Source organism: Equus asinus, chromosome X (genome assembly GCF_041296235.1).
Source record: "Equus asinus isolate D_3611 breed Donkey chromosome X, EquAss-T2T_v2, whole genome shotgun sequence".
NCBI classification, from domain to species: Eukaryota; Metazoa; Chordata; class Mammalia; order Perissodactyla; family Equidae; genus Equus; species Equus asinus.
Window position 1 is genome coordinate 11,170,932 of NC_091820.1, and position 24,223 is coordinate 11,195,154.

The following is a 24,223-nucleotide window of genomic DNA, read 5'->3' on the forward strand; positions in this document are numbered from 1 at the left end:
ATGGGTGGTCATAGAATAGGCATGTGTTCAACTTTACTAGGTAATGCCAAACTATTTCCCAAAGCGATTGTACCAGTTTTCATTTTAACCAGCAGTTTTTGAGTGTCCTTGTTTCTCTACACCCTAAAATTTGGCAGTGTTAGTTTTTTTCTTAATTTTTGCTCATCTCATGAGGGTGTTGGGGTATCTCATTGTGGTTTTAATTTACATTTCTTTGAGTACCAGTGAGGATAAGTGTTTCTTCCTATCTTTATGGGCCATTTGGTTTTCAATTCTTTGAAAATCTCTTCTTCAGGCTCTTCTTGGGCCTTTGTTCCTCCATATAAATTATAGGATGAGCTTATCATGTTTCTGCAAAAAAAAACAGAAAACAACCTTTGTTGCAATTTTGAATGGAATTGTGTTAACTCAGAGGATCAATTTTGGGAGACTGACATCGTCATGGTTGGGTCTTAATATCCAAGAACCTGGTATATCTATCTGCTAAACTCTTCCTTATTGAAAGATTTATAATTGTCTCCATGAAGGTAGACCCACTTTTGTTAAATTTATTCTCAGATGCTTTACATGTTTTATTTTTGTGGTTTAAATGGTATGTGTTAAGAATTTTTCTAAATGTTGTCGCTGGTTTATAGAAAGTACATTTGACTTTTTTACATTAATATTGAACTCAGAAACCGTACTAACTCTTACTAGTTTTAGCAATTTATCTCTAAATTAGTCTGGGATTTCTGTGTAGCTGATAATATTACCTTGAAGTAGACTGTCTTCTTTCTAATTTTCCACTTCTTACAACTTTAAATGCTTTTGCCTTTACTCTGGCTGGAACCTTTAGAAGACTGTTGAATCAAAGCAGTGATAAAAGCCTGCTTCTCTTATTCCTGATCTTAGAAAGATAGCCCCGAACATGTCATCATTAAATATGGTCTCTGTTAGGTACCCTTTATCCAAATGAAGAAGTTTCCTTCTATTCCTGGTTTTCTAGTTTGGTTTTTGTTTGTTGTTTTGTTTTGTTCCCATCACAATTGATGGTTGAATTTTGCTAAGTGCATTTTCTTCTTCTATTGAACACGTTAATCGTATCTGATGAGATGTTCACTTGGTTTTTCTCTATTAATCTGTTAATATGGTAGATTATATTAATCAGGTTTTTAAAATATATTGCTGTATTCAGTTAGCTGATATTTTGTTTAGGAGTTTTGAATCTGTATTCATGAATTTGGCCTGTAATTTTCCTTTCCTGTACTTTTTTTGTTTGTTTTTGACATCAGGATTATGCAAGCTTCATAAAATGAGTTAGGAGTGTTTCCTCTTTTCTACTCCCTGAAAGATATGGTCATTGCGTAGTTCTAACTTGGTTCCCCATATTCACCCCTTCCCCAACTTATTGTTGTTTTAGATACTAATATTTACTAATGTCTTTATTTACCATTCCTTCTTAGGTTACAGCTCTTGTATCTGGGATCATCATCATTTTGTCTTAAGTGTAACCTTTAGATTTTCCCTTGGTGGAGTCTTGATGGTAAACTCTTAGTTTTGAAAATGTCTTTATTTTGTCTTCTTTTTTAAAAAGAAATTGTCATTAACCTTGAGGAATGCCTTTATTTTATTAGACTGAAGGAGACAAAGTGGTTAGAGAAGTAGAAGAACAAGGAAACTTGAGTATCTTAGATGATCTCAGGAGAATTTCAAGGACAAGATGATCAGCAGTGAATGGAAGGAATCTCTGTAGGTAGAGGGTGCATAAAACAGGGGTTGTCCTTATTAACTTCCCTCTCTGGAAATGAAGGGTGGAAGGAAAATGACATTTAAAGTGTAACTACACTGTTGCATATTTTATATAAGCTCTCTAGGTTATGAAACACCCAAGGGATCAGCTCAGGCTTTATTCGTCTTTGTTTCTGCAATACCTAGCTCTCTTTTGAGCTAGGATGTGGTGGGTGATCATAAATTAGTCCTCATAACTAATATGAGTTGTGTGTTATCCCCAAGAAAAGATAGGTAGGTAGGTAGACACTTGCATTTTCTTAAATTCTGTCTATCTTGAACATTCTCAAGGTCAACCTTTTAAAGTTGTCATGATCAGAATAAGAGGAAAAAAATCTTAAGAGTTTATCAATTTTTGTCTATATTACATATCTAAAAATATCAAGCCTTTGCTGTAGAGAATATATGATTATAACTTTACATGGAGACTCAAGTGGTAAATTTGTGATGGGATGTAGAATTGGTAGACCTACTTAGTTTTGAATCTTTATTCTCAGTAATGACTTTTATCAGTACCTGGCAAATATTTTTTTGACTTATCTCTTTAAGTTGTTGATACCTGTTCTTCATATATGCTCATCATGAATGTTTAGTGAGATATGCAACTTTAAAGAGTCTGTTACTAGAAAACGGTCACTTCTAGGATGTCAGTTTGTTTAGTCAATTGTCATTTGAAAAGTTCACATGAGAAGAGTGATCTGTTTACCAAATCTGAGTCCTCTTGATAGTAGAGAACATGAATGATTTTTCATTACTGAAAATTTAATCTCTAACAAGAATTTTGGTTTGATTAGATCTCTAGGAGATGGAGTAGAATTCACAGAAATTACTAAATGTTTTTTCTTCCCTGCAGCCATTTTGTAAGGAATGGGAGGACAAAAAAATTGCTACATTTCAATACAAACTATTTTTAGCTGAATTTGTGTTGGCTGTGGAGATTTGGCATATATGTATAGAACTTTTTGATGTTAGTTACTTTATGTTTACTGGTTGGGCTGTGATTTGCAGAAGTTATCTTTTCCCATTATACTGCCATGTATTTATAACTGACATAGGACATTAATAGACAATTTTTAAGTTTTTATACAGGCACTTACTCCATACCCAGATCATTGGAAGAAAAAAACGTAAAATTATGTAAGAGAAAATAAAAGACATGAGAAACCCTATATACATTTAATAGGACTTCCAGAAGGAAAAAATAGAGACAACGCTGTTTGAAGATATAATAGTTGACAGTTTTTCAGAATTTATAAAAGACATCAAATCCTTAAAGAAGCATAACAAGATCTGAGCATCATAAAAGAAAAGAAATTAATCTCTAGGCATATCATATTGAAACTGAAAACACCAAGGATAAAGAGAAAAATCTAACAACCAGAGAAAAATGACAGATTATCTACAAAGAAACAAAAATCAGACTGATACTTGATTTCTCATCAGCAACAGTTGATGCCAGGAAACAGTGAATTAATTTCTAAATGTGCTAAGGAAAATAACTGCCCATTTAGAATATTTAGTCAAAAGTTAAAGTAAAATTTTTTCGGGCATGTAAAGATTGATAGTCCATTGCTAATAAAAAACTACTAGACTACTTCACTAATAAATAAATAAAACCCAGAAAGAAGCAGAGGGATCAAGAAACAAAAGCAAAGAAAGGGTAGGCAAATTAGTAAAGAGAAAATCTAAATTAATGTTGAGAGTAAGAAAAAAAATTAACAGGGCCAGCCCCGTGGCCGAGTGGTGAAGTTCGCCCGCTCTGCTGCGGCGGCCCAGGGTTTCACCGGTTCGAATCCTGGGCGTGGACATGGCACCGTTCATCGGGCCACTCTGAGGAGGCGTCCCACATGCCACAACTAGAAGGGCCCACAACCAAAAATACACAACTGTGTACTGGGGGGCTTTGGGAGAAAAGGGAAAAATAAAAAATCTTTAAAGAAAAAAAAATTAACGGTAATAATAGGAGTAAGGGAGATTGGAGGTAAAACGTTGCAAGGGCTTGTATTGTTCAGAAGGAGGATAGAGATATTAACTGCAGATTTTGGCAATTGTGACTATTTAAAATAAGGGTAACCACTGAGAGACAGAAATAAAATATATGATTTCTAAACCAGTGGAGGAATGAAAAGGAGAATGAAGAAAATATCATCTCTCCAGCAGGAAGCAGGAAAAGAGAAAAAAAGCAGCATAGTAACTAAAAAACACAGAGTAAGACAGCAGAAATAATCCCAGCTTTATAAATAGTTACTACAAATATTAATAGATTTATACTTAGCAGAGTAGACTTTAAAAATCTTAATTGCCTACTGCCTACAAGAGACTAGCCTAAAATAAATTAATGTAGAAAGGTTGAAAATAAAGAGATGGAAAAAGGTATACAAAACAAATACTAACCAAAAGTAATCCTATGATGGCTACACTTTTGTTAGACAAAATGTTATTTAGGGTGAAAAACATTAATACATTTAAAAAGTGATATTACTAGTGATAAAAGGAACCCTAAAAAAGAATAACAGTTAGGAACTAACAACATAAAAAGTATCTAACAGTATAGCCTTAAAATTCATAAAGCAAAAGCTCCCAGAATTAGAAGGGAAACTCAAGAAATTCACAAACTTGTTGAATGATTTTAACAAACCTCTTTCAGAAATACACAGAACAAGGGGCTGGCCCCGTGGCCGAGTGGTTAAGTTCGCGCGCTCCGCTGCAAGCGGCCCAGTGTTTCGTTGGTTCGAATCCTGGGCGCGGACATGGCACTGCTCATCAAAGCACGCTGAGGCAGCGTCCCACATGCCACAACTAGAAGGACCCACAACGAAGAATATACAACTATGTACTGGAGGGCTTTGGGGAGAAAAAGGAAAAAATAAAAAAAATCTTTTTAAAAAAAAAGAAAGAAATACACAGAACAGGCAGGCAGGAAATCCTTAAGATTTTAGGTTTTAACACAATGGACAAAGTTGATCATAGATGTATATGTACGTGTGTGTACACATGAGTATGCGTATGAGTATACGCTCACGTATGAGTATATAGAATCTCCTACCCAACAAATAGAGAATATATACTTTAGAGAATATATATTTGTGCTCTTGGAGCTGTTGCAAACATTCACCACATATTAAGTCATGAAGGAAGTCTCAGAAATTCCAAAGCAGCTAGATCATACAGGCCATGTTATCACACCATTAAGCAACTAACTTAGAAGTCACATAAACAGGTATTAAAAACAAAGCAAATGTTAGGAAAATAAAATGACACGCCTCTAAATAACCCATGAGTTCACAGCTTCCCAGCAACGTGTGCAGTTCTTAACTTCTGCTAAATAACCCGTGGGTTGAAGAGGCTATCACAGTGGAAATTACAAAATCCTTAAAGCTGAGCAACAAAATATCTATAGTCTTAATTCGTTCTTGAGAAAACAAGGCCCAAATAAAAATCAGCTAAAGATTCAGTTCAAGGACCTACAAAATGAATACAAGTAAATACAGGCAAAGTAGAAGGAAGGAACTAAGAGCAGATATTCATGGTATAGGAAAAAAGATAGTAGGTATAATAAACATTAGCTGGTTTTTTGAAAGGACTGGTAAAATAGACAAACCTAGGATGAGTGATTAAGAAGAAAGGGAGAGGGGCCAGCCTGGTGGCACAGCAGTTAAGTTTGCACGTTCCGCTTCTCGGCGGCCCGGGGTTCGCCACTTCGGATCCCGGGTGCAGACGTGACACTGCTTGGCGCGCCATGCTGTGGTAGGCGTCCCACATATAAAGTAAAGGAAGATGGGCGCGATGTTAGCTCAGGGCCAGGCTTCCTCAGCAAAAAGAGGAGGACTGGCAGTAGTTAGCTCAGGGCTAATCTTCCTCAAAAAAAAAAAAAAAAGAAAGGGAGAAGGCAAAGACATATACTAGGAACAAAAAGCAGATATAATTATAGATGTGGTAAAGATTTTAAAAATCATAAGAGAATACAATGATCAGCTTTATCACAGTAAGTTAGAAAACAGATTGAGTAGAAAACTTTGTGGAGAAAAGAAAAGTCATCCAAAATTGTCTCAATGAAAAGTGAAAAACCTAAATAAATCAGTAACTATTAAAGAAATTGAAATGGTAGCCACAGATTTCTACCACTCACTGCCCTGCCATCACAAGGACACACATGAACATATAAGGCCCAAGAGGTTTTGTTAGACTCAGGAATGCAAAGATGATTCATAATCGGAAAATGCAGCAGAGGAATTTACCACATTAACAAAATGCTTCTCAATGAAATTTTTGAATAGGTACAGTAATTCAACAATCAAAACTATATAAAAAGGTAAACGTTGAGAAGTGTCTTTTGTCTTTTATGCGTCTTACTCCCTTCTCCTCTTCCTTTTTTAGATAACCATATTTGTTTTCTGTTTGTTTTTTCTATATTTGTTTAAGCAAATACAAATATGTATGCATTAACAAAATTAAATGATGGGAAATGTTTATTTCAGTAAAGACAGAAACCATGCTGGCTATAATTCAACTTTATGAAAAGCAAACAAAACTTTTAGCAAACAAGGAAAACATTCTTAATTCTAAGTGTATCTTCTAAAAACCTACAGTAAATGTCGTGTCTAATTGTAAAACTTCAAAATAATTCCCATAAAGTCAGGAAAAAGACAATGATCTCTCCATTATTTTTTCTGTAATTATACAGTATATAAAATAACCTAGTTATCAATATGGCAAGGAAAATAAGAGGTATAAGGTTTCCCAATTCTGACATCATTGGTTCATGATAGCAACATGGAAATCTCTAAACTGCCTAACAATCTAATAGAAGAAATGTATGACTTTTTTCCTTTTATGGAGAATATTATAAAATGTTATTAAAGAACATGGAGAGAAGACCTGAATAGATAAATGGAGAGAGATCTTATCCAAGATATTATATGTCTTACATATCCAACATATGAATCCAGCTCTTGAAGGATAGGAGGTGAAGCAGAAAGCGCCTCCCCTCTCTACAACAGACCCGGGGTCAGCAAAGTCCTGTTTCTGTACAACCCTCTGTCCAAGAATGGTTTTCGTATTTTTAAAGGGTTGCTAAAAAACAAAATAAAAAAGAATCAGTAACAGAGGTCATATGTGACCTTCAAAGTCTAAGATTTAGATATTTACCATCTGGCCCTTTATAGAAAAAGTTTGCCAACCCCTATATTAGACCAGTGGTCCTCAAAGTCTGGTCCCTGGACCAGCAGCATCAGCATCTTGTGGGAACTTGTTACAAATGCAGATTCTCAGATCCCACCCATGAATTAGACACCCTAGGGGTGAGGCCTGATAATCCCTGTTTTAACAAGCCCTCCTGGTGATTCTGATAGGTGCTGAAGTTTGAGAATCATTGCTATAGGTCAGTGGCTTAATCTGTCATAAAAGATCACCTGCCTGTCAGTCTCTCACCAAATAGCTTCACAGGAAAGTGGAGATACAGCGTTGGTTGTGGCCAATTAGCAGAGGATGGCCTTAAGAGAATACTTCATTTCAGCCTGATCACTCCCGTTGTTGGCATTTACAGTCTAGCCAATAGAAGTGGTTCATCCAGTACAACTGCTCTTCCAGGGCCCTACCAGGACGTGAAGTGGATCAATGCTTAGAGTCCTGGAGATATAAGAGATCCTAAGAGGTTTTAAACTACTATAATGTTTGATGGTTATATGTTTGCTGCTTTTGAACATTATAACACCCAGTTAATAACTATTCTCTGGTTTTCGTTATCAGAATACTTTTGTACTTTTTCAACCTTTATCTGAATTTTGGGCACATTTATAATAACTACAATATACTTCCAAGATTTTCTCAACTGATTATTGGTCAATTAGAATTTAGTCTTCTGGGCCGGCCTGGTGGCGCAGCAGTTAAGTTCGCACGTTCCGCTTCTCAGCAGCCCAGGGTTCGCTGGTTTGGATCCCGGGTGCAGACGTGGCACCACTTAGCAAAAGCCATGCTGTGGTAGGCGCCCCACATATAAAGTAGAGGAAGATGGGCATGGATGTTAGCTCAGGGTCAGTCTTCCTCAGCAAAAAGAGGAGGATTGGCAGTAGTTAGCTCAGGGCTAATCTTCCTCGAAAAAGAAAAAAAAAACTAAAGAGTTTAGCCTTCTGTTTGTGGGTAGCATTCTACCTTATGTTAATAAAAACTCATTTGTATAATGTTTAAAATTTTCAGTGTCCTTGATCTTTGTAAGACTGTGGGTAGGTAGACCTTATCTTCATTTTACAGAGAAGAAAATCAGGCCCAGAGCGACTTGCTCAGTCTCCCTATACATAGTAGCATGAGTCTTCTGATTCCATCACTCTGCCCTGTATCCTGAATTTAGCTGGAAATTTTTTCATACTTGTTAACTGTAAAATACAGTTTCTGACCTGTTGGTAATTTCACCAGCCAACAAGAGAGAAAAAGAAAAGTTAATGGATTTCGCTGGTGTATGGGTAAGAACTATATTCTCTTTATCTTGCAACAACAATTTTTAAAAAGTGTATGTGAGAGACAGTGTGAAGGGGTTGTGTGTATGCACACACTTGCACGCATTGAAGAGAGAGAAGGAAAGTTGAAAAGCTGAGAAAGAGAAGTCATCTTTACCCTGGAACATTTAGTACTGTCTGTTCCAGAGGTGAATCACTATGGCCATTTATCTTTAGTTCTTTCTCTGCCAAATTATAAACTTTACAATTTGTTTGGTGGCAATACATCTGTAAATACAAGACCAATTTACAGAGCAAAATTCATATAAGAAGAAATAAATAGTAGAAAGAGACAATGAACTATAGGTGTACTGGTAGTTCATTGTTTCTTAACAAAGGAGTGGCAAAGGAGCTTTGAGCTATTTTGTAGAAATGCAAGGATGACGCTTAAAAATCCACTACTTGAGATTAATGTTGGTCTGTGATGAAGTTTTCACTGATCCACAGCAAGATGAGTGTAATAAGGACAAGGTACTATGAGAGTATATACGTATGCATACATATCTGTGTATAAAACTAATCTCTTGGGGGCCAGCCCGGTGGCGCAGCAGTTAAGTGCGCACGTTCTGCTTAGGTGGCCCGGGGTTCCCCAGTTCGGATCCCGGGTGCGGACATGGTACTGCGTGTCAAGCCATGCTGTGGCAGGCGTCCCACATATAAAGTAGAGGAAGAACATCAGGGCCGGTCTTCCTCAGAAAAAAGAGGAGGATTGGCAGATGTCAGCTCAGGGCTTATCTTCCAAAAAAAAAAAAAACGCATGAAAACGAATCTCTTATCTCTATGCTTTAATCATTGAGAGGTAAAGTTTTTCAAAACAATGTTCTGACATGGTGGGGGTGCATGCACACGTTCCTGTTTTGCTATCCTCAGATACCTTTTGAGTGTACATCTTTAGCTTCTTCCTTTAACGTCTGGACTTACCAAAGTACTGGTTTTCTGAAACTCCCTAACACTTGAAGGTTCAGTTTTCTGGCAGCTGTGTTTGAAAGCAGCATATTGTGTTGTCATAAGCACAGTTATTATTGCACTTGGCCTTGTGGTCTCAAGCCAAGTTTTCCTTAGCTTGAATGCTCAGTTGAGTTTCTGTTTCTTTCTCGGTCTCGTTCTTTCCCACCCCCTCTACACTCTTCAGCCCTCTTTATCCTCTTCTGCTCTCACTTTTCTCCTGCCTCTGTCCCTCCTCGCCTACATGACCCCCTGGCCAATCCTCTCCTTCTCTGTCTTTTCCACCCTCTCTGTTTTCATTTCTGTCTAGGGGTAAATGTTTAACAACAGGTGTTTCATATGTAAGTACATTCATATGTAAGTACATGTTTTATTAGTAACAATAATTATTCATTTTAATATAAATGGAAATTTCTGATTTCAAAGATCTGCATCCCTAAAAGCTATCCAAGACCAGTTGGCTTTAAATTTCTTAGTAATGGGCACTATCTCGTTTATGGTATTCCTAGTGGTAATACCAGCAGTGGTAGTAATAATGATAATAACAATGTTTTATTCTTACTATGGCTAATACTGAGATTTTACCACTTGCCACATATTGTTCTAAGTAAGTGGTTCTCAGAGTTTAGTCTGCGGACCCTTGAGGATGCACAGGACTCTTTTCAGGAGCCTGTGAGGTCAAAACTATTTTCATAATAATACTAAGAAGCCATTTGCTTTTTTGAGTGTGCTGATGTTTGCACTGATTACACAGAAGCAATGGTGGGTGGAACTGCTGTCTCCTCAGCCCTAATCAAGGCTAGTGGTCATTGTAGTCTTCGCTGTTGGTGCTCGCAGTAAAAACAACAAAAATACAACCCACAAGCCAATTTTATTTTAGAAAGCCCCTGATGAAGCAGTAAATTTTATTAAATCTTGACCCTTTAGTACATGTCCTTTTAATGTTTTGTGTGACAAAATTGGAAAATATGCCTTAAATACTTCTGCATGTTTGAGTTGCCAGCTGAATGTCACATTTTTCATGGACCACCATTTTTATTTAAATGAACAACTGGCAAGTAAACTATGGTTATTCAGACTTGGGTATTTGGCACAAATTGTTCTGAAAATGAAGAAGTCAGCCTGTGATTTCAAGGAAAACACCATACTGGTCCAGTGGAGAGGACTGTCCAGTGGCCAAACTGGATGGTGCTTCTTCAGGGGACAGGGGCTCCGAGGGGCCCTCTGGATGCTAAATAGTGTAAACTCTTTTATATCCAACTCATGTTTATAAATTATAATCAAAGAAGAATTGTGCTTTCACTACTAATGAATTTTCAAATAGCAGAGCTAAAAAACATTTGCCAAGGTTTATCTACTACAGAAAACCACTCATTATATAAATGAGAAGAATAGAGCCCAGATATTGATAAGCAGTATCCAAGGTAACACTCTACAAATGCATGATTGATGGCCAATGTTATATTTTATAGTGCTTTAAACTTCCAAGTAGTTTCATATGTACATTTTTATCTGATCCTCACACAACCCTGTGAGTATCTAAAGCAGCTTAAAGATAAGGAAATTGAGACTCAAAGAAGATCATTCTCTGAATGCACTTTATATTTTCCTGCCCTTTCAGCTATTATCTCTGAGCCTGAAATAAAGCAGATCAAATGGAGAGGAGAATCTATAAAATTTGGCAACTAACTAGATGCAAAAAAAATGGAGATGAAGGAGCAAGGGAATTTCCTGAAGTTTTTTGTGTGGGCCCCTGAGAGGGTGGAGAGTACCATTAACCGAGAAAATAAAAATAGAGAAAGAATAGATTCAGTCAGCAAAGGTTTCCCGAAGGCCTTTTCATTGGCACTACTGTAATCTGCTTTGGGGGATAGACTGTGCTGTTACAGTCTCTATGCGCGAAGATATGGCATGCATGCCAGTTACTTTCATTCGAGGGAAAAGTGCTAAGTGCCTTAAGAAAGGCTTAGTTTAAGTCCTGTAGTTGTTCACAGGAGGGGAGGAACTTCTGGGCTCAGGGAAAATTTTATGGAAGAGGAAGCATTTGAAAGGAGTCTTGCAGAATGGTAGAATTTGGATGTGCAGTGGTAGTTGTTGAGGAGACAAGGAAAGTTCAGTTACGAAAAATAGAGCAAGGCATGGAAGAAGGAATATCAGATATAGAGGTTGGTAAAAACATAGATGTATAGGTGGATAATGAGAAATTATTGGGAACAATTATTCTAATAAATTATGGGAAATGTTGACTGCTGCATACATGGTCAGTTTTCCATTTTGTATTGAGTTTATTTTTTTAAATATTTGCCAAACAAATGTCTTTTTAAGTACAATTTATTTATTTCTTTACATATAAAATTTCAATTTTCATTGACTAGAGTAAGGATTTCAAGTTCAGATAACATAATTGACCTTCCCAGGTACTGGTTTATAGTTTTAGAGAGGGTCATGGAAAATATTTTACTATAGTCTTATTTTTTAAATCTGTGGTGGCTTATTTAAAGTAAACCTTCTATCTTTAGATAACTTTATTCTCCTCACACTTAGAAATTCCATCAATCCTTTAAATTGCACATTCATATGAACTGTATCCCTATGTCTGTCTTTAAATATCTTAGCTTTGTCTTCCAGGTCTTTCTTCTCTTTTGGCATTAGTGTTTGTTATTATTCACTGCAGAATTTGTCTGACTTGGATATTTATTACTGTTTTTGCCCTAGATAAATCAGATAAATATGATCCACGTGATGTTGAAAGGCTACAGCAAGATGATAACTGGATTGAAAGTTACTTATATTGGAGACATAATGTTATAGATGAAACCCTGAAGATGCTTGATGAGAGTTTTCAGTGGAGGAAAGAAATGACTGTCAATGGTAAGCTTTTCAATTTAACCTTGACAGTATACCATCTCTGCATAAATGTTACTGTTTTACATTTATCTAGTAGTATATTTGCAAATATTTTTGGCAATCTTCATAAACACCAGAATATAATGTTGTACAGAGACCCAGTAACACTTTGAAAGGAGCATCTTATGAATAAGTCTTAAAAGTGGTATCACTCATGGGGAAATCAGATCACCAGGGAGCAGAATCACACTCAGATTCTTCACTCACAGCAGAGTCTCTTAATCTGTGCTTGTTTAGTTTGGTACCATTAAACAATAGCAAGATAACATTTTCACTACTAGGCCTAGATGCTATTTGCCTGTTTTTCTCAGTTGGTACCTTATGTCTTTCTCTATCCCCAGAGTTTCTTGTGCTAATAAGTGCTCCATATAGAATTACTAAATGAATGGGGATCCCTTAAAAAAACAGACTTATCCCCAAGGATGCCTATGACAGTCTTCTCTTAACTTCTTGATTTCAAGGCCCAACTCTAAATTGAAATTTTCCCCCAAAATGGAAGTTTTAAAACTTAGAGGGGTTTTTATAATAGTCTTCAAGTATATGAAGAACTCTTCACAGGAAAGGTTACCCATTATGTCTCTCCTCCTAAAAATTTAACAGGAAAAACTGTCATAACTGCTGGTTTAGATGAAGTAGAAAGAAGGGATCCCTGACCTTCAGGATTATAAACTCTGGTATGACTGAGTCTGGAGACTTTTTACAAAATAGTCAACAAATAAATCAAGAGCAGATACTCTCTCCTAGTCTTCAGAGTTGTAGAAGGAATCCATTAGAAGGAGAGTATTTAAAAATAATTTGATTGAAAATATAAAATCTGTGGGTAATTTCAACAGTGAAGCATTTATTAATCAAGCAAAGAAATACAATCTGATATTTATAGATCATTAAAGTGGAGAATAAACTTTTAAATTCAACAATAGTTTTTTCTTACATACAATTGCTAGTTTATAGTGGCATCCAAGCAGAGGTATGATAAAAGGTGGGTGGGGAAGGATAAATCTTTGAAAGTTCTCAGGGAACCATGTGAATGAAACAAAAGCTTTGGCATTTCCTGCCTTGCTCTGTTGATTCTCGGCCTCACTAGAGACTGGACAGGCCCTTTTTTGTTCCTCCTGCTAAAGGATCTAGCATCTATCTTGAAATATTTTCCAGCTTCCCCAAGATTATAAAATGTATTAGACTACTGAATATCAAACTTAGTAGAAAAATTGTACTTTACTAGACAAATCATAGTGATTTCTTTCATCAATTCTGAGGCTGTAATATAGATATTTACTGGCATGGTCTCTTGAAATTGTCCAATAATGATAATATTTGTTTGCAAGTCATTACTTGAAACACAACCAGAATATGAGAATGTATCCACAAAGTAATGGCTGACGTGTAAAGGGAAATGAGTTTTTTCCATTTCTCTCATCCATGTCTTTATGTAGTTTGTTTACTTAGTAAGAAACACCATTTTTATTGCCAGAGGTTCAAATATGCTTTATCTGTTTTTATATCAGAAACACTATATAATATTAACTTTTACATTGTAAATTTTCTTTTTAAAAGGCCCCTAAGTTACAATTACTAATCAAAGTTTATCACTTTTTAGACCTGACTGAATCATCCATTCCCAGATGGTTATTGGAAATTGGTGGTATTTATCTCCATGGTTATGACAAAGAAGGCAACAAGTTGTGTAAGTATATTTAACTTATGTACTTGCTTTTCAAGATTTTGAGATGTAGTTATCTATCTCAGCTGAATTAATGATAGGCAGAACTTTCTCCATGTGGACCACATGTCAAGTTTCTGACAATTGGGAATGGTTAGGGCCATCTTGACCAGCATCAGATACTTAGTTGTACATACTTTTTGCATTGTAATAAAGTAGGCAGTAAAAGCAAGTGCCACATCCTGTAACACTGCCGAAATAATGTAATTCAGAGTCATCATCTTTCTAATTTAATGATATTAAAATTCAACCCAGTATTTTTATGGAAAATCTTTTGACAGTTGCTAATGGTTGCTAAATGGACTTTTTTCCTTTCAAGTTTCCCATTTCTTCCTTAATCTGTGTGATAGCAGGAGGAACAGTCATAATCATTCCTGCTGTCCCAGTGACGCCCTTGTTACTCCTCTCTCCCCTTTGCCAAAAATCCAGTTTGGTTTGTACCAAGGCTGGGACTTGACAGGAGTGTCAGAGCCCAGTCCCAAGCAGACATCCTGCCAAGGCAGTTTCCTACACGGTCAGTGCCTGCCTTGCTTGCCCTCTGTTGTGGCCTGTGGTCCGTTCCTGTCCCAAGACTACTCTGTCAGCATTTTCCTCTTATTGCCAGCTCCTCCTTCTCAATAATCTTTTCTCCTTTCTCTTGTTCTATATCTCCTTTTCATGGGCTTCCCAGGTTTCATTCCTTTCTTGGCCTCTTGCTTTCCACCTGATACTGTCTCCGTGGGTGATCTCAAGTACATTGCTACCTTCAGCTGCCTCCCCTGAAACAGTGGAGACCCCACATCATCCCCAGGCTGTATGCACATACATACCCAGCTACCCACTGACTGGCCCCGCAGGATTGATTGTCAGCCGCATTGAACACAACACACAGCTAAACTGTGTCCCACCACCTGCCCTCCTTCTGTAGTGCCCAGCTCAGGCCCACAACCATTGGCTCATTCATCTGACATAGCTTCAATTTTAGCCTCTTCTCTGTTCTCACCAGCACTTCCTCAGTTCGGTGCCTAACTACCCCTGTGCCTTCCCAGGCCATAGCCTGTCGGGTTTCCTTCTCTGCCTCTTCAGTCTCCCCTCTGTGCTGCTGCCAAGAGATGTTGTAAATAGGAAAATTAAAACACCTTAGCATTTTACTCAGTCCTTCAAGCCCAGCCTTGTCTATTTAGCTTCTCCTCTCACCACTTGTCTCATTTTGTCTTTGCTGCCACCACTCTCAACAGGTTGCTATGCTTCACCTACGTGCACGACACCCACTCAGGCCTCCGTCATGCCTCTGTCCAGGCTTTTCCTCTGGATGGAACATTTTTTCTAGTGCTTGACAGACCAATGGCTTTCATTTTTGTTAAGCACACTCAAGAGTACTTTTTAGGTTATTGCCGAGTGTTGTCTATTCACCCGTATTTTCTTTTCCCCCTTATTTACTAGTGAAGTTTGTTTATGTCCTAAGGGGAAAAAATAGTTTACCTTTCTGCTACTCTTTAAGGTTCACAAGTGCACACTATTTCTCGTTTCAAAGAAGGAAGAGATGTTTTTAATCTGAGAAACAAAGTGAATTATAAATGAAGAAAAATGTCAAGAGAAAGGAATGATATGTGTATAAAATAATATTATAATGCTATAAATATTTTTCTTATTTTTGGATAAGTCTGGATCAGGGTGAAGTATCATGTAAAAGACCATAAAACCATGTTGGACAAAAAGAAGCTTATCGCATTCTGGTTGGAACGTTATGCTAGAAGAGAAAATGGGAAACCTGTAACAGTGATGTTTGACCTGTCAGAAACTGGAATAAATAGCATAGTAAGCATTTTTCTTTGTATCATTGTTTATCATGTTGTTCTTCCTCTCTTCTGTCCTCCCTGTCACCCCTCCCTCCTACAACCAAATACTGCTATAAAATTGAGCTAACCAAGTTATGTTTGGGATTTATGTTTGTCCCCCTGCATTGTGAGTGAAGCCAAACATGGAGTGGGATTTGCAAAGAAATAAAGTTGTTTTAGTATTTGACATTGAATCTATAGATTCCCTAGAAATGTTCCTTGTCTAATACACAGTATGTAGAGGTAGGAAGTCAAGGCTGGCAGGGTAAGGTAGAGTGGTAACAGTAAACTTTTCTGTCAAAACTAATATCCTACAGCCTGTGCCTAGCACACAGTAATACACTAAATCAATATGGAGTAAAGTAATGTATGCTCTCTCTATTGTACCATTAGATTCATACCATGTTTTGCAGTTGCGAGATGTTCACTTGAGTTTTGCTCTCAACAGCACTTTGTGATCTTGTTGGGTTGTTTTTTGTTCTTTTTTTTTTTTTTTTTTTGCTTGTTTGTTTGATTTGGTTAGTTTTGGAAACTAGTTTCCTTTAGGTGATTTTTGCCAAGCTTAAAATGTAAGTAAAACCTACCAGTCTCTAATTTGGGCCCTTGTGACCTTAGTGGTAACTACAAACCCTTCAGTAGCATGGGGCTCTGTGGGCACATTTATTAGAGCTATTGTCTCTACATTCAAACCTTGGCTAATTCTGGCAGCAGTGAAATGACATTCACACACCTGGCTGGGACAGTGTTGAAACCTTTTTGAAAATCCACTTGGCAGAGCATGTTAAGAACCTTAAAATGTTCATATTCTTACTCTTTGCTTGCTAACTCACTTCTGGAAATCCATTCTAAAAAAATGATTCTGTGTCAGAAAAAGCACTGTGCACCAAAATGTTTTTTAGTGTCATTTAAAATAGTGAAAAATTAGAAAAAAATGTAAATGTCAACACAGGGAAATTGTAAATTATGGTATGTGTAATTGATAGAGTATGTGTGCTATGTAAAATGGTGTTTATAAAGAATTGGTAGTAATATTAGAGAATACCTTTTTTTTAATGAATAATGAAAAAGGCGACAGGATTACATCATAGTGATACCTAGCCCAAAAGAAAGGAAACCTTAGACATTAAAAAAAAAAAAAAAAAAACAGGCTAGAGAGAGCTGCTAGAGAGAACAAGAGTGTTTTTGGATGGTAGAACCACAGATTTCTTTTTTTCATCTTTCCCTATTTATATTTTAAGAGTCCATTGCCCTGGATTTTTTCAATCTGGTTTCCATGTCAGTGAGTTTCAGATTACAAAGTAAATCCTTTTATACCCAAAATCTAAATCAAAATGCCTAGATAAATATCCCATAAGAATAAATCATGGTTATCCTTTGTGTATGATAGTTTTCTAATTATTAATCCAGAATCATGAAAAATAAATGTTAATGTTTTCTATTGCCAAATATAGAGGCAAGGAATTGAGCTGATTGTTTTCAAGCTACTTATGTCCTATCTCATTATCTTTTACTTATAAATAAGGTTTATTTGTGTTACCGAGTATTTAAATCATTGTTTTAAAATACCTGAATCTTAGTTATTTTTATATGTGATTCACAAAGGATTTAAGTTGGCTTATAAAGATGTATACAGAATTGCAAGGCAAAATTTTTTTTTAATTATTTGTTAGAGTTGAGCCACTAATTTGACTCTAAGCGTTCAGCTGCCTGCCTGAAAGAAATGGAATCATTTAAAATTATTCATGGGCCATACTTTAAAACCAGTATCTTAGGAGAAATATATCCATTCCTGATACTTGAACTGGAGAGAAAAGTCTTTCATAGGTCCTCAAAGGGAGGACATTTTACAAGATAATGAATAGCACCCTTGAAAACATCCTCACAAAATGTAGAGCAATAAGTTTCATGGAGCTTTTTTATGTAGTACCCACAATGTACATACACACTGGCATCCTGTCAGATCCACTTGAATTAGCAGTAACTTGGGATTTTACAAGCAAGGCTATTCAATTAAATAAAAGATGAAAACAAGAATATTGGACAAAGCCTTTTTAGACAAAGTCTCTGGGGGCCACAGATTATATACTAAGGTAACCAAATTTTTATACAACTAGTTATTTTGAGATATTTCTTTGACTTTTACGTAACTGCAAATTGTTAAACTCTATGCAGAGTGGATATGGTGATTAGTTATAAAGGTATTATTATAAACTAGGATTTATCCCATAATAAATACTTAAGATAGTTAAGGATGCCTACTTTCAGTTTACTGGAGTTAAAGATGCTGCAACTCACATGCTAGGAATGACTTTATAGACTCTCATCTCTAGGACAATCTACCTTTCAGTAATTGATGAATATAAGCTTACCTGGTTATATCTTTCATCCTACAGTCCTTATAAGATGCCTGATCAAGATTAGTAAGTCAGCCATGGAATGACATGGAATGAAATGACCCGTGTCAATGGTAACCCTAATAACCTAATTTCATGTTACTGTGTTCAAGGCAGTAGAACCAACAGACAGCTATGTTTATAAAGGCTCCCAGAAATTAGAGTCAATGAATAACACTTGAAAATAAATTTTAAAATTCTAATTCTACTTCTAGCTCCCTAAATAAGAGGAGAGAAGCTAGAAGTGAAGTAGATACAGCAGGCCAATATGATCAGATTAACTGTTGTGTAAAAAGATTAATAAAATATATTTTATTGAGGCTATTATGAGGTATAGAAATTAGATTTAAAAAGCAAATATACCAGAATTTGTATACATGTGTATTATCATTCCAAGTAGTCAGATTGTAAACTGTATACTTGTTTCAGTAATTCTTTAAATTTTCAACAGATTTTTAGAATTTCTCAGCGGGGATTGCTTTTAGATCCATTTTATAATGCCATGTTACCTTTGCAGCCTCAAGCATCTAACTAGTTTGAGGTAACATGAATCTTTTTTTTTTTTTTTTAAAGATTTTACTTTTTCTTTTTCTCCCCAAAGCCCCCTGGTACATAGCTGTGCACTTTTAGTTGTGGGTCCTTCTAGTTGTGGCATGTGGGATGCCGCCTCAGCATGTCTCAATGAGCAGTGCCATGACCGCGCCCAGGACTCGAACTGGCGAAACCCTGGGCTGCCGCAGCGGAGCACACGAACTTAACCACTCAACCACGGGGCCGGCCCCAACCTGAATCATGTTTAAGCATCTGATTTCTTTAACTCAATTTTAGGACTGATTATTATAAGTAGCTTAATTACTTAAAACCTTAGTTCCTGGGAATATAGATATTTATATATGAGCTTATTTTTTGAAGAATTTAATAATTTTCTCATTTGTATTTAATAATTTATCACCTTTAGAAATGTACAATTTAACAAAAATTTAAATGTATAATCTTTATTTTAGGACATGGAGTTTGTACGCTTTATCATCAACTGCTTTAAGGTTTATTACCCTAAATACCTCTGTAAGTAACTAACTTCTTTATAAAAATATAATATATAGAAACTGTAGATAATGTCTGAGAATTGTGGAGCTTTATATTATTATAGACTCTAATACCTGAAACATTGTTTTATGATGAAGAGCTTAAATGTGTTCATAGAAATTTAAGTGCTTGTCCTAGTAGGTACAGGGGAAATTTTTCATAAATAATCATTGTCCTTTACAGTTAGTTTTTAGAGTTTAAGTTCTAAACTATATACATGGCATCCTGTAACACACAGGGACATAAAAACACCCATTTATTTCCAAGATTATCCCATTTTTACTAATCTTTAAACTGAGAAATTCATTTACAATAATATTTATTATGTGGAACTGCTTACATGCAAGAAACATATTGATGAAGTATACTATATGTTAAGCAATATCATACATAAAGTACACTGTGTTACTAATTGCTATTTAAAAATTGTCGTTAAGAAAACACTTGACTAGAGCGCACTACATTTGAATTTGTCATTTGGAGTTTATTTTTAATTGTGATTCTTCCAGGAATTACCTGAATGAAGAATTCCTAAATTTTATGTATTCATTTTTGACTTATTGGATTTATATGATAGTTTCCCCCTGGGGAAATCAAGATGCCATCCCACATAAATATTTTTAACTTCAGTGAGTTGAAAGTGAAAAGACAGACAAGAGGCAACAGGGACATCAGAAAGTGGAAACTCACAGATATGCCTGGGCACACCCCAGCAAATACCACAATGAGGGTCTTTGGGTCTCGTGACTCAGATGACACTAAACCATAAAATCCCCAAATCATCTTACTTTGGCATGCTTTCACATTTTTATTAATGTGAAGTGAGGAACAGACAAAAAGCATGGCAGATATTGAGGATCATCAGTTTTACCCCTAGTCGTATGCTCTGATGTCTTCAGAAAGAGTATTCATGAACGTTTTTAAGCGTAGAGAATGTCTAATTTGGGGAACCTGTAGGATCTGCCCTTCCTTCTGAATTCTTCTTGGAGCTAGCATGTACCCTGATTCATTAAGGCTTGCTGAGCAGTGCCAGTAAGTGGTCAGTAGGGAATCACTACTACATGTTATTAGCTTATTTCTCTTATGTTCAAAATGCACATAAACTATCCACTTGTTTATTGAAATATCTAAAAGAGTTTGTGAAGAGCCATTTATAAATAGTATAAATATCATTATTACCTTATAGAACACATCCAAGATTCTTTTGAGGAAACTATTAATAAATTCATGGGTCTATATAAAGATGAATTGGGACACTTTTCATTCCAATTAACTAGAGATAATGAGAGATAATGTATATAGTCTACCTATATAATGTAGTTTCGCAGACAGTGAGTTTTGTAGAATCTTAAATTATGCTTCAAAATCTGTCATAAAATGTAACTATTAATTTCTTAAAATATTGAGTCCAAATCCTTTCAGGCATATCCTAGATAAAGAGTGAGGTGTTAAGCACCAGGGTACTTCTTTGCAGATACCTTGTTCTTTACATGTACTTTACTTGTCCTACATTGACATAATTATTTTAGGAGGTTCTCTGCTCAGAGAAGAATGAAATTGCATTTTGATTCATGTGGAATAGAAGAATGGATTGGATATCAAAAATTCCCTTTGTTGTTTCTGTTTCTTTCTCATGATTGTTAATAGGGCTGTTTAATATCTTCATCTAAGTATGCAAATAATACTTCTGTATACTTTGGAATTATTGGCTTCCTCGGGCTCATAATATTAAAAGTAGAAATAATTTTTGTTTTTTTAAACATAATTAAAAATGGGGGGGCAACTGTGAGAATGGTTTAACATATAATCTCTAGAAAATTATAATTCAAACTATAAATTAGATGTTGAAATTGTTTTAAAGTTCAGTGGACTTCAGTGCTAAGTTGTAAACGCTATGACGTGCCATATCCGAAGATTCTACTAACCCACTTAACTATTTTCTTTTGTGCCTTTTTGCAAACAACAAAAGCAATAAATGAATAAAAGAACAGGCTATTTGCCTAAGGACAGTGATGGTGCATTATTCATTTCCCACAAGCCATCCTCCTGGGTGGGCCCCTCACAATTATGAGAAGTTAGTTTGGTTCTGGCACCACTCACCCTTCATTCAATTAGAACTGAGTCAACCAGCTGAGTTTAGAGTTACATTTAGATTACCAGATTTTCTAGGCCAGGTATAAATGATATTACTATAGTGGTACTAAGTCACATTCAATGAATTTTTTTTCATCTTTCAGCAAAAATGGTGATCTTTGATATGCCTTGGATAATGAATGGTGAGTATATTACTTATACTTTCCTAAAACAAAGTGTCTGATTTCCTTTTTGCCAGTTTAGCCATATTTCTATGGTTGTTTAAAAAAATGTTTATATTGTGCTTGATATGTACTCTTAAGAGGCTGGAGCTAGAACACTCGAAGTCTATTCCTAAGCAAACTGGGCTAACATTCTACCCCCAGGCTCTGGGGACACCCATTAGTCATCTCTAAAAACAGCCTCAAGATGTTCAACCATTCAGGTAAGTTATAGCCAGAAGCCTCAGTTTGTCACCCCTATATGGGGTATGTCACAGAACACAGGCCTTGGTAGACTTTCTCATGAGCTTCAGGTGTTGAGGAAGAAGGTGGGATGAATATGAAATTTACTCTAAATTTCTGTAGTCACATAACTCTTACAACAGTCGTTATATATTTTTGGTAAAAAAATTTTTCGAAAACATTGAAACACACTCTTTTTCAACTTTAATGTGATTGTAAATTTAGTAGTATTTTCAGAATGTTCATTTTCATTTGTTTGCCAAAGTCAGTCGTTACATAGAAAGCAATACAGAAAACCAACAAAACCAAAACTTGGTTCTTTGAAAAGTTCATTAAAATTGCAAAACTTTACCTAATCTGATGAAGAAAAAAAGAAAGATTCAAATTATTAAGATCAAGAATGAAAGAAGAGACTTCACTATTGACCTTACAGTAATGAAAAGGATTATAAGGGAATACTGTGAACAATTGTATGCCAGGAAATTAGATAACCTAGATGAAATGGACAAATTCCTAGAAAGACACAAACTACTGAAATGGACTCAAGAAGAATCTGAACAGAAGTATAACAAGAGAAATTGAATTAGTAATCAAAAAATTTCTCACAAAGGAAAGCCCAGGCCCAAATAGCTTCACTGGTAAATTCTACCAATCATATAAAGAAGAATCAACACCAGTCCTTTGCAAACTCTTCCACAAAACAGAAGAGGGCGCACTTCCCAACTCATTTTATGAGGCAAGTATATCCCTAATAACAAACATCACAGGAAAAGAAAACTACAGACCAGTATCCCTTATGACTATAGATAGAGCAGCTCTCAATAAAGTACTAACAAACCAAATCTAGCAGCATATAAAAAGGATCCAAGTAGGATTTATCTCAGGAATGCAAAGTTGGTTCAACATATGAAAATCAGTCAGTGTTATCCAACATATTAGTAGTCTAAAGAAAAAAATTACATGGTCATCTCAGTAGACACAGGAAAAGCATTTGATAAAATTCTCTACTCTCATGATAAAAGCACTCAAGAAACTAGGAATAGAAGGTGCAAAGAGTTGGAACAACTGCAAAGTTAGGGGACCACCGTAATCCATATAGGACTACCCTCACTTTTCACACTAACTGTAAGTTTAAGAAGTTCCCAAAACCACCCTCAGGTTCACTAGAATGACTCAAAGAGCTCGCTGAAAGCTATATATCACTGTTACTGTTCATTACAGGAAAGGATTCAAATTAAAATCAGCCAAGGGAAGAAGAACATAGGGTAGAATTCAGGGAAGTACCAAATGTGGAGCACAGTACTTTTCCAGCCTCAATTGGTGGCAGTACCCCTAGAGTATTGCCAACCAGGCAAGCTCACCCAAATCTCAGAGTTCAGAGCCAGCCCTGATGGCCTACTGGTCAAAGTTCAGCATGCTCTGCGTCAGTGGCTTGGGTTCAGTTGCCAGGAGCAAAACCACACCACTCATCTGTCAGTAGCCATCCTGTGGTGGCGGCTCACGTAGAAGAACTAGAAGGACATATAACTAGAATGTACAACTATGTACTGGGACTTTGGGGAGGGAAAAACAAGGAGGAAGATTGACAAGAGATATTAGCTCAGGGTGAATCTTTCCCAGCAAAAAAAAAAGGATTAAAAAAACATCTCAGTGTTCAGAGTTTCTACCGGGGCTTTGGTACATAGGCCTGACTGATTGATCACATGGTTGATATCAGTCTCCAGTCTCTCCAGAGGTCTGCTGATACTGTGTGACCCAAAGCCCTCACCCTAAATGATATTGTTCCAGTGTGTCCCGAGGTCCCCAGGCAAACAAAGACTCTCCTATTAGGCATGAAGATTACCTCCTAGAAGCTGAGGGCAAAGTCTAGACCTTTCTTTGAATAAGGTTAATTCTTCACAGAAGAGAACTTCCTCAGCCTGATAAAGGGAATCTATGTAAAACCTGCATCTATGGAAACCCACAACTAATATCATACTTAGCGCTGAAAGAATGAATGCTTTCCCCCTAAAATGAGGAAGAAGACAAAGTTGTATACTCTCACCACCTATATTGCCAGGGCACTTAGGCAAGAAAAAGAAATAAAAGGCATCCAGATTGGAAAAGAAGTAGTAGTATCTATATTTGTAGGTGACATAATCTCCTATATGGAAAATTTTAAGGAATACACACAGAAAAAAACCTATTAGAACTAATAAATGAGTTCAGCAAGGTGACAGGATACAAAGTCAATACACAAAATCAACTATATTTCTATACACTGGTAATGAATACTCCAAAAAATGAAATTAAGAAAACCTCCATTTATAATAGCATCACAAAGAATAAAATACTTAGAAATAAAATTAGTAAAAAAAAGGTCAAGACTTATACACTGGAAACTATAAAACACCATTGAAGGAAATTCAAGACCTAAGTAAATAGACATCTCTCGTTCATGGAGTGGAAGACCTAATGTTGAGATCTTGATACTTCCTGAATTGATGTACAGATTCAATACAGTCCTTGTCAAAATCCCAGCTGCCTTTTTACAGAAATTGACAAGCTTATCCTTAAATTC

The 24,223-nt window shown here is 36.1% G+C and overlaps 1 protein-coding gene across 2 annotated transcripts in view; it reads left to right on the top strand.

The window, feature by feature from the left end:
* The window catches only part of MOSPD2 (motile sperm domain containing 2), a 53,463-nt gene that overhangs the window by 5,710 nt on the left and 23,530 nt on the right, over positions 1 to 24,223 (top strand). For both annotated transcript variants that reach the window (XM_070502353.1, XM_070502354.1), the window contains exons 3-7: positions 11,919 to 12,074; positions 13,708 to 13,794; positions 15,473 to 15,627; positions 19,045 to 19,105; positions 21,364 to 21,402. In XM_070502353.1, coding sequence (XP_070358454.1) covers positions 11,919 to 12,074; positions 13,708 to 13,794; positions 15,473 to 15,627; positions 19,045 to 19,105; positions 21,364 to 21,402 — 498 coding nt within the window. The remainder of the gene's footprint in view (positions 1 to 11,918; positions 12,075 to 13,707; positions 13,795 to 15,472; positions 15,628 to 19,044; positions 19,106 to 21,363; positions 21,403 to 24,223) is intronic.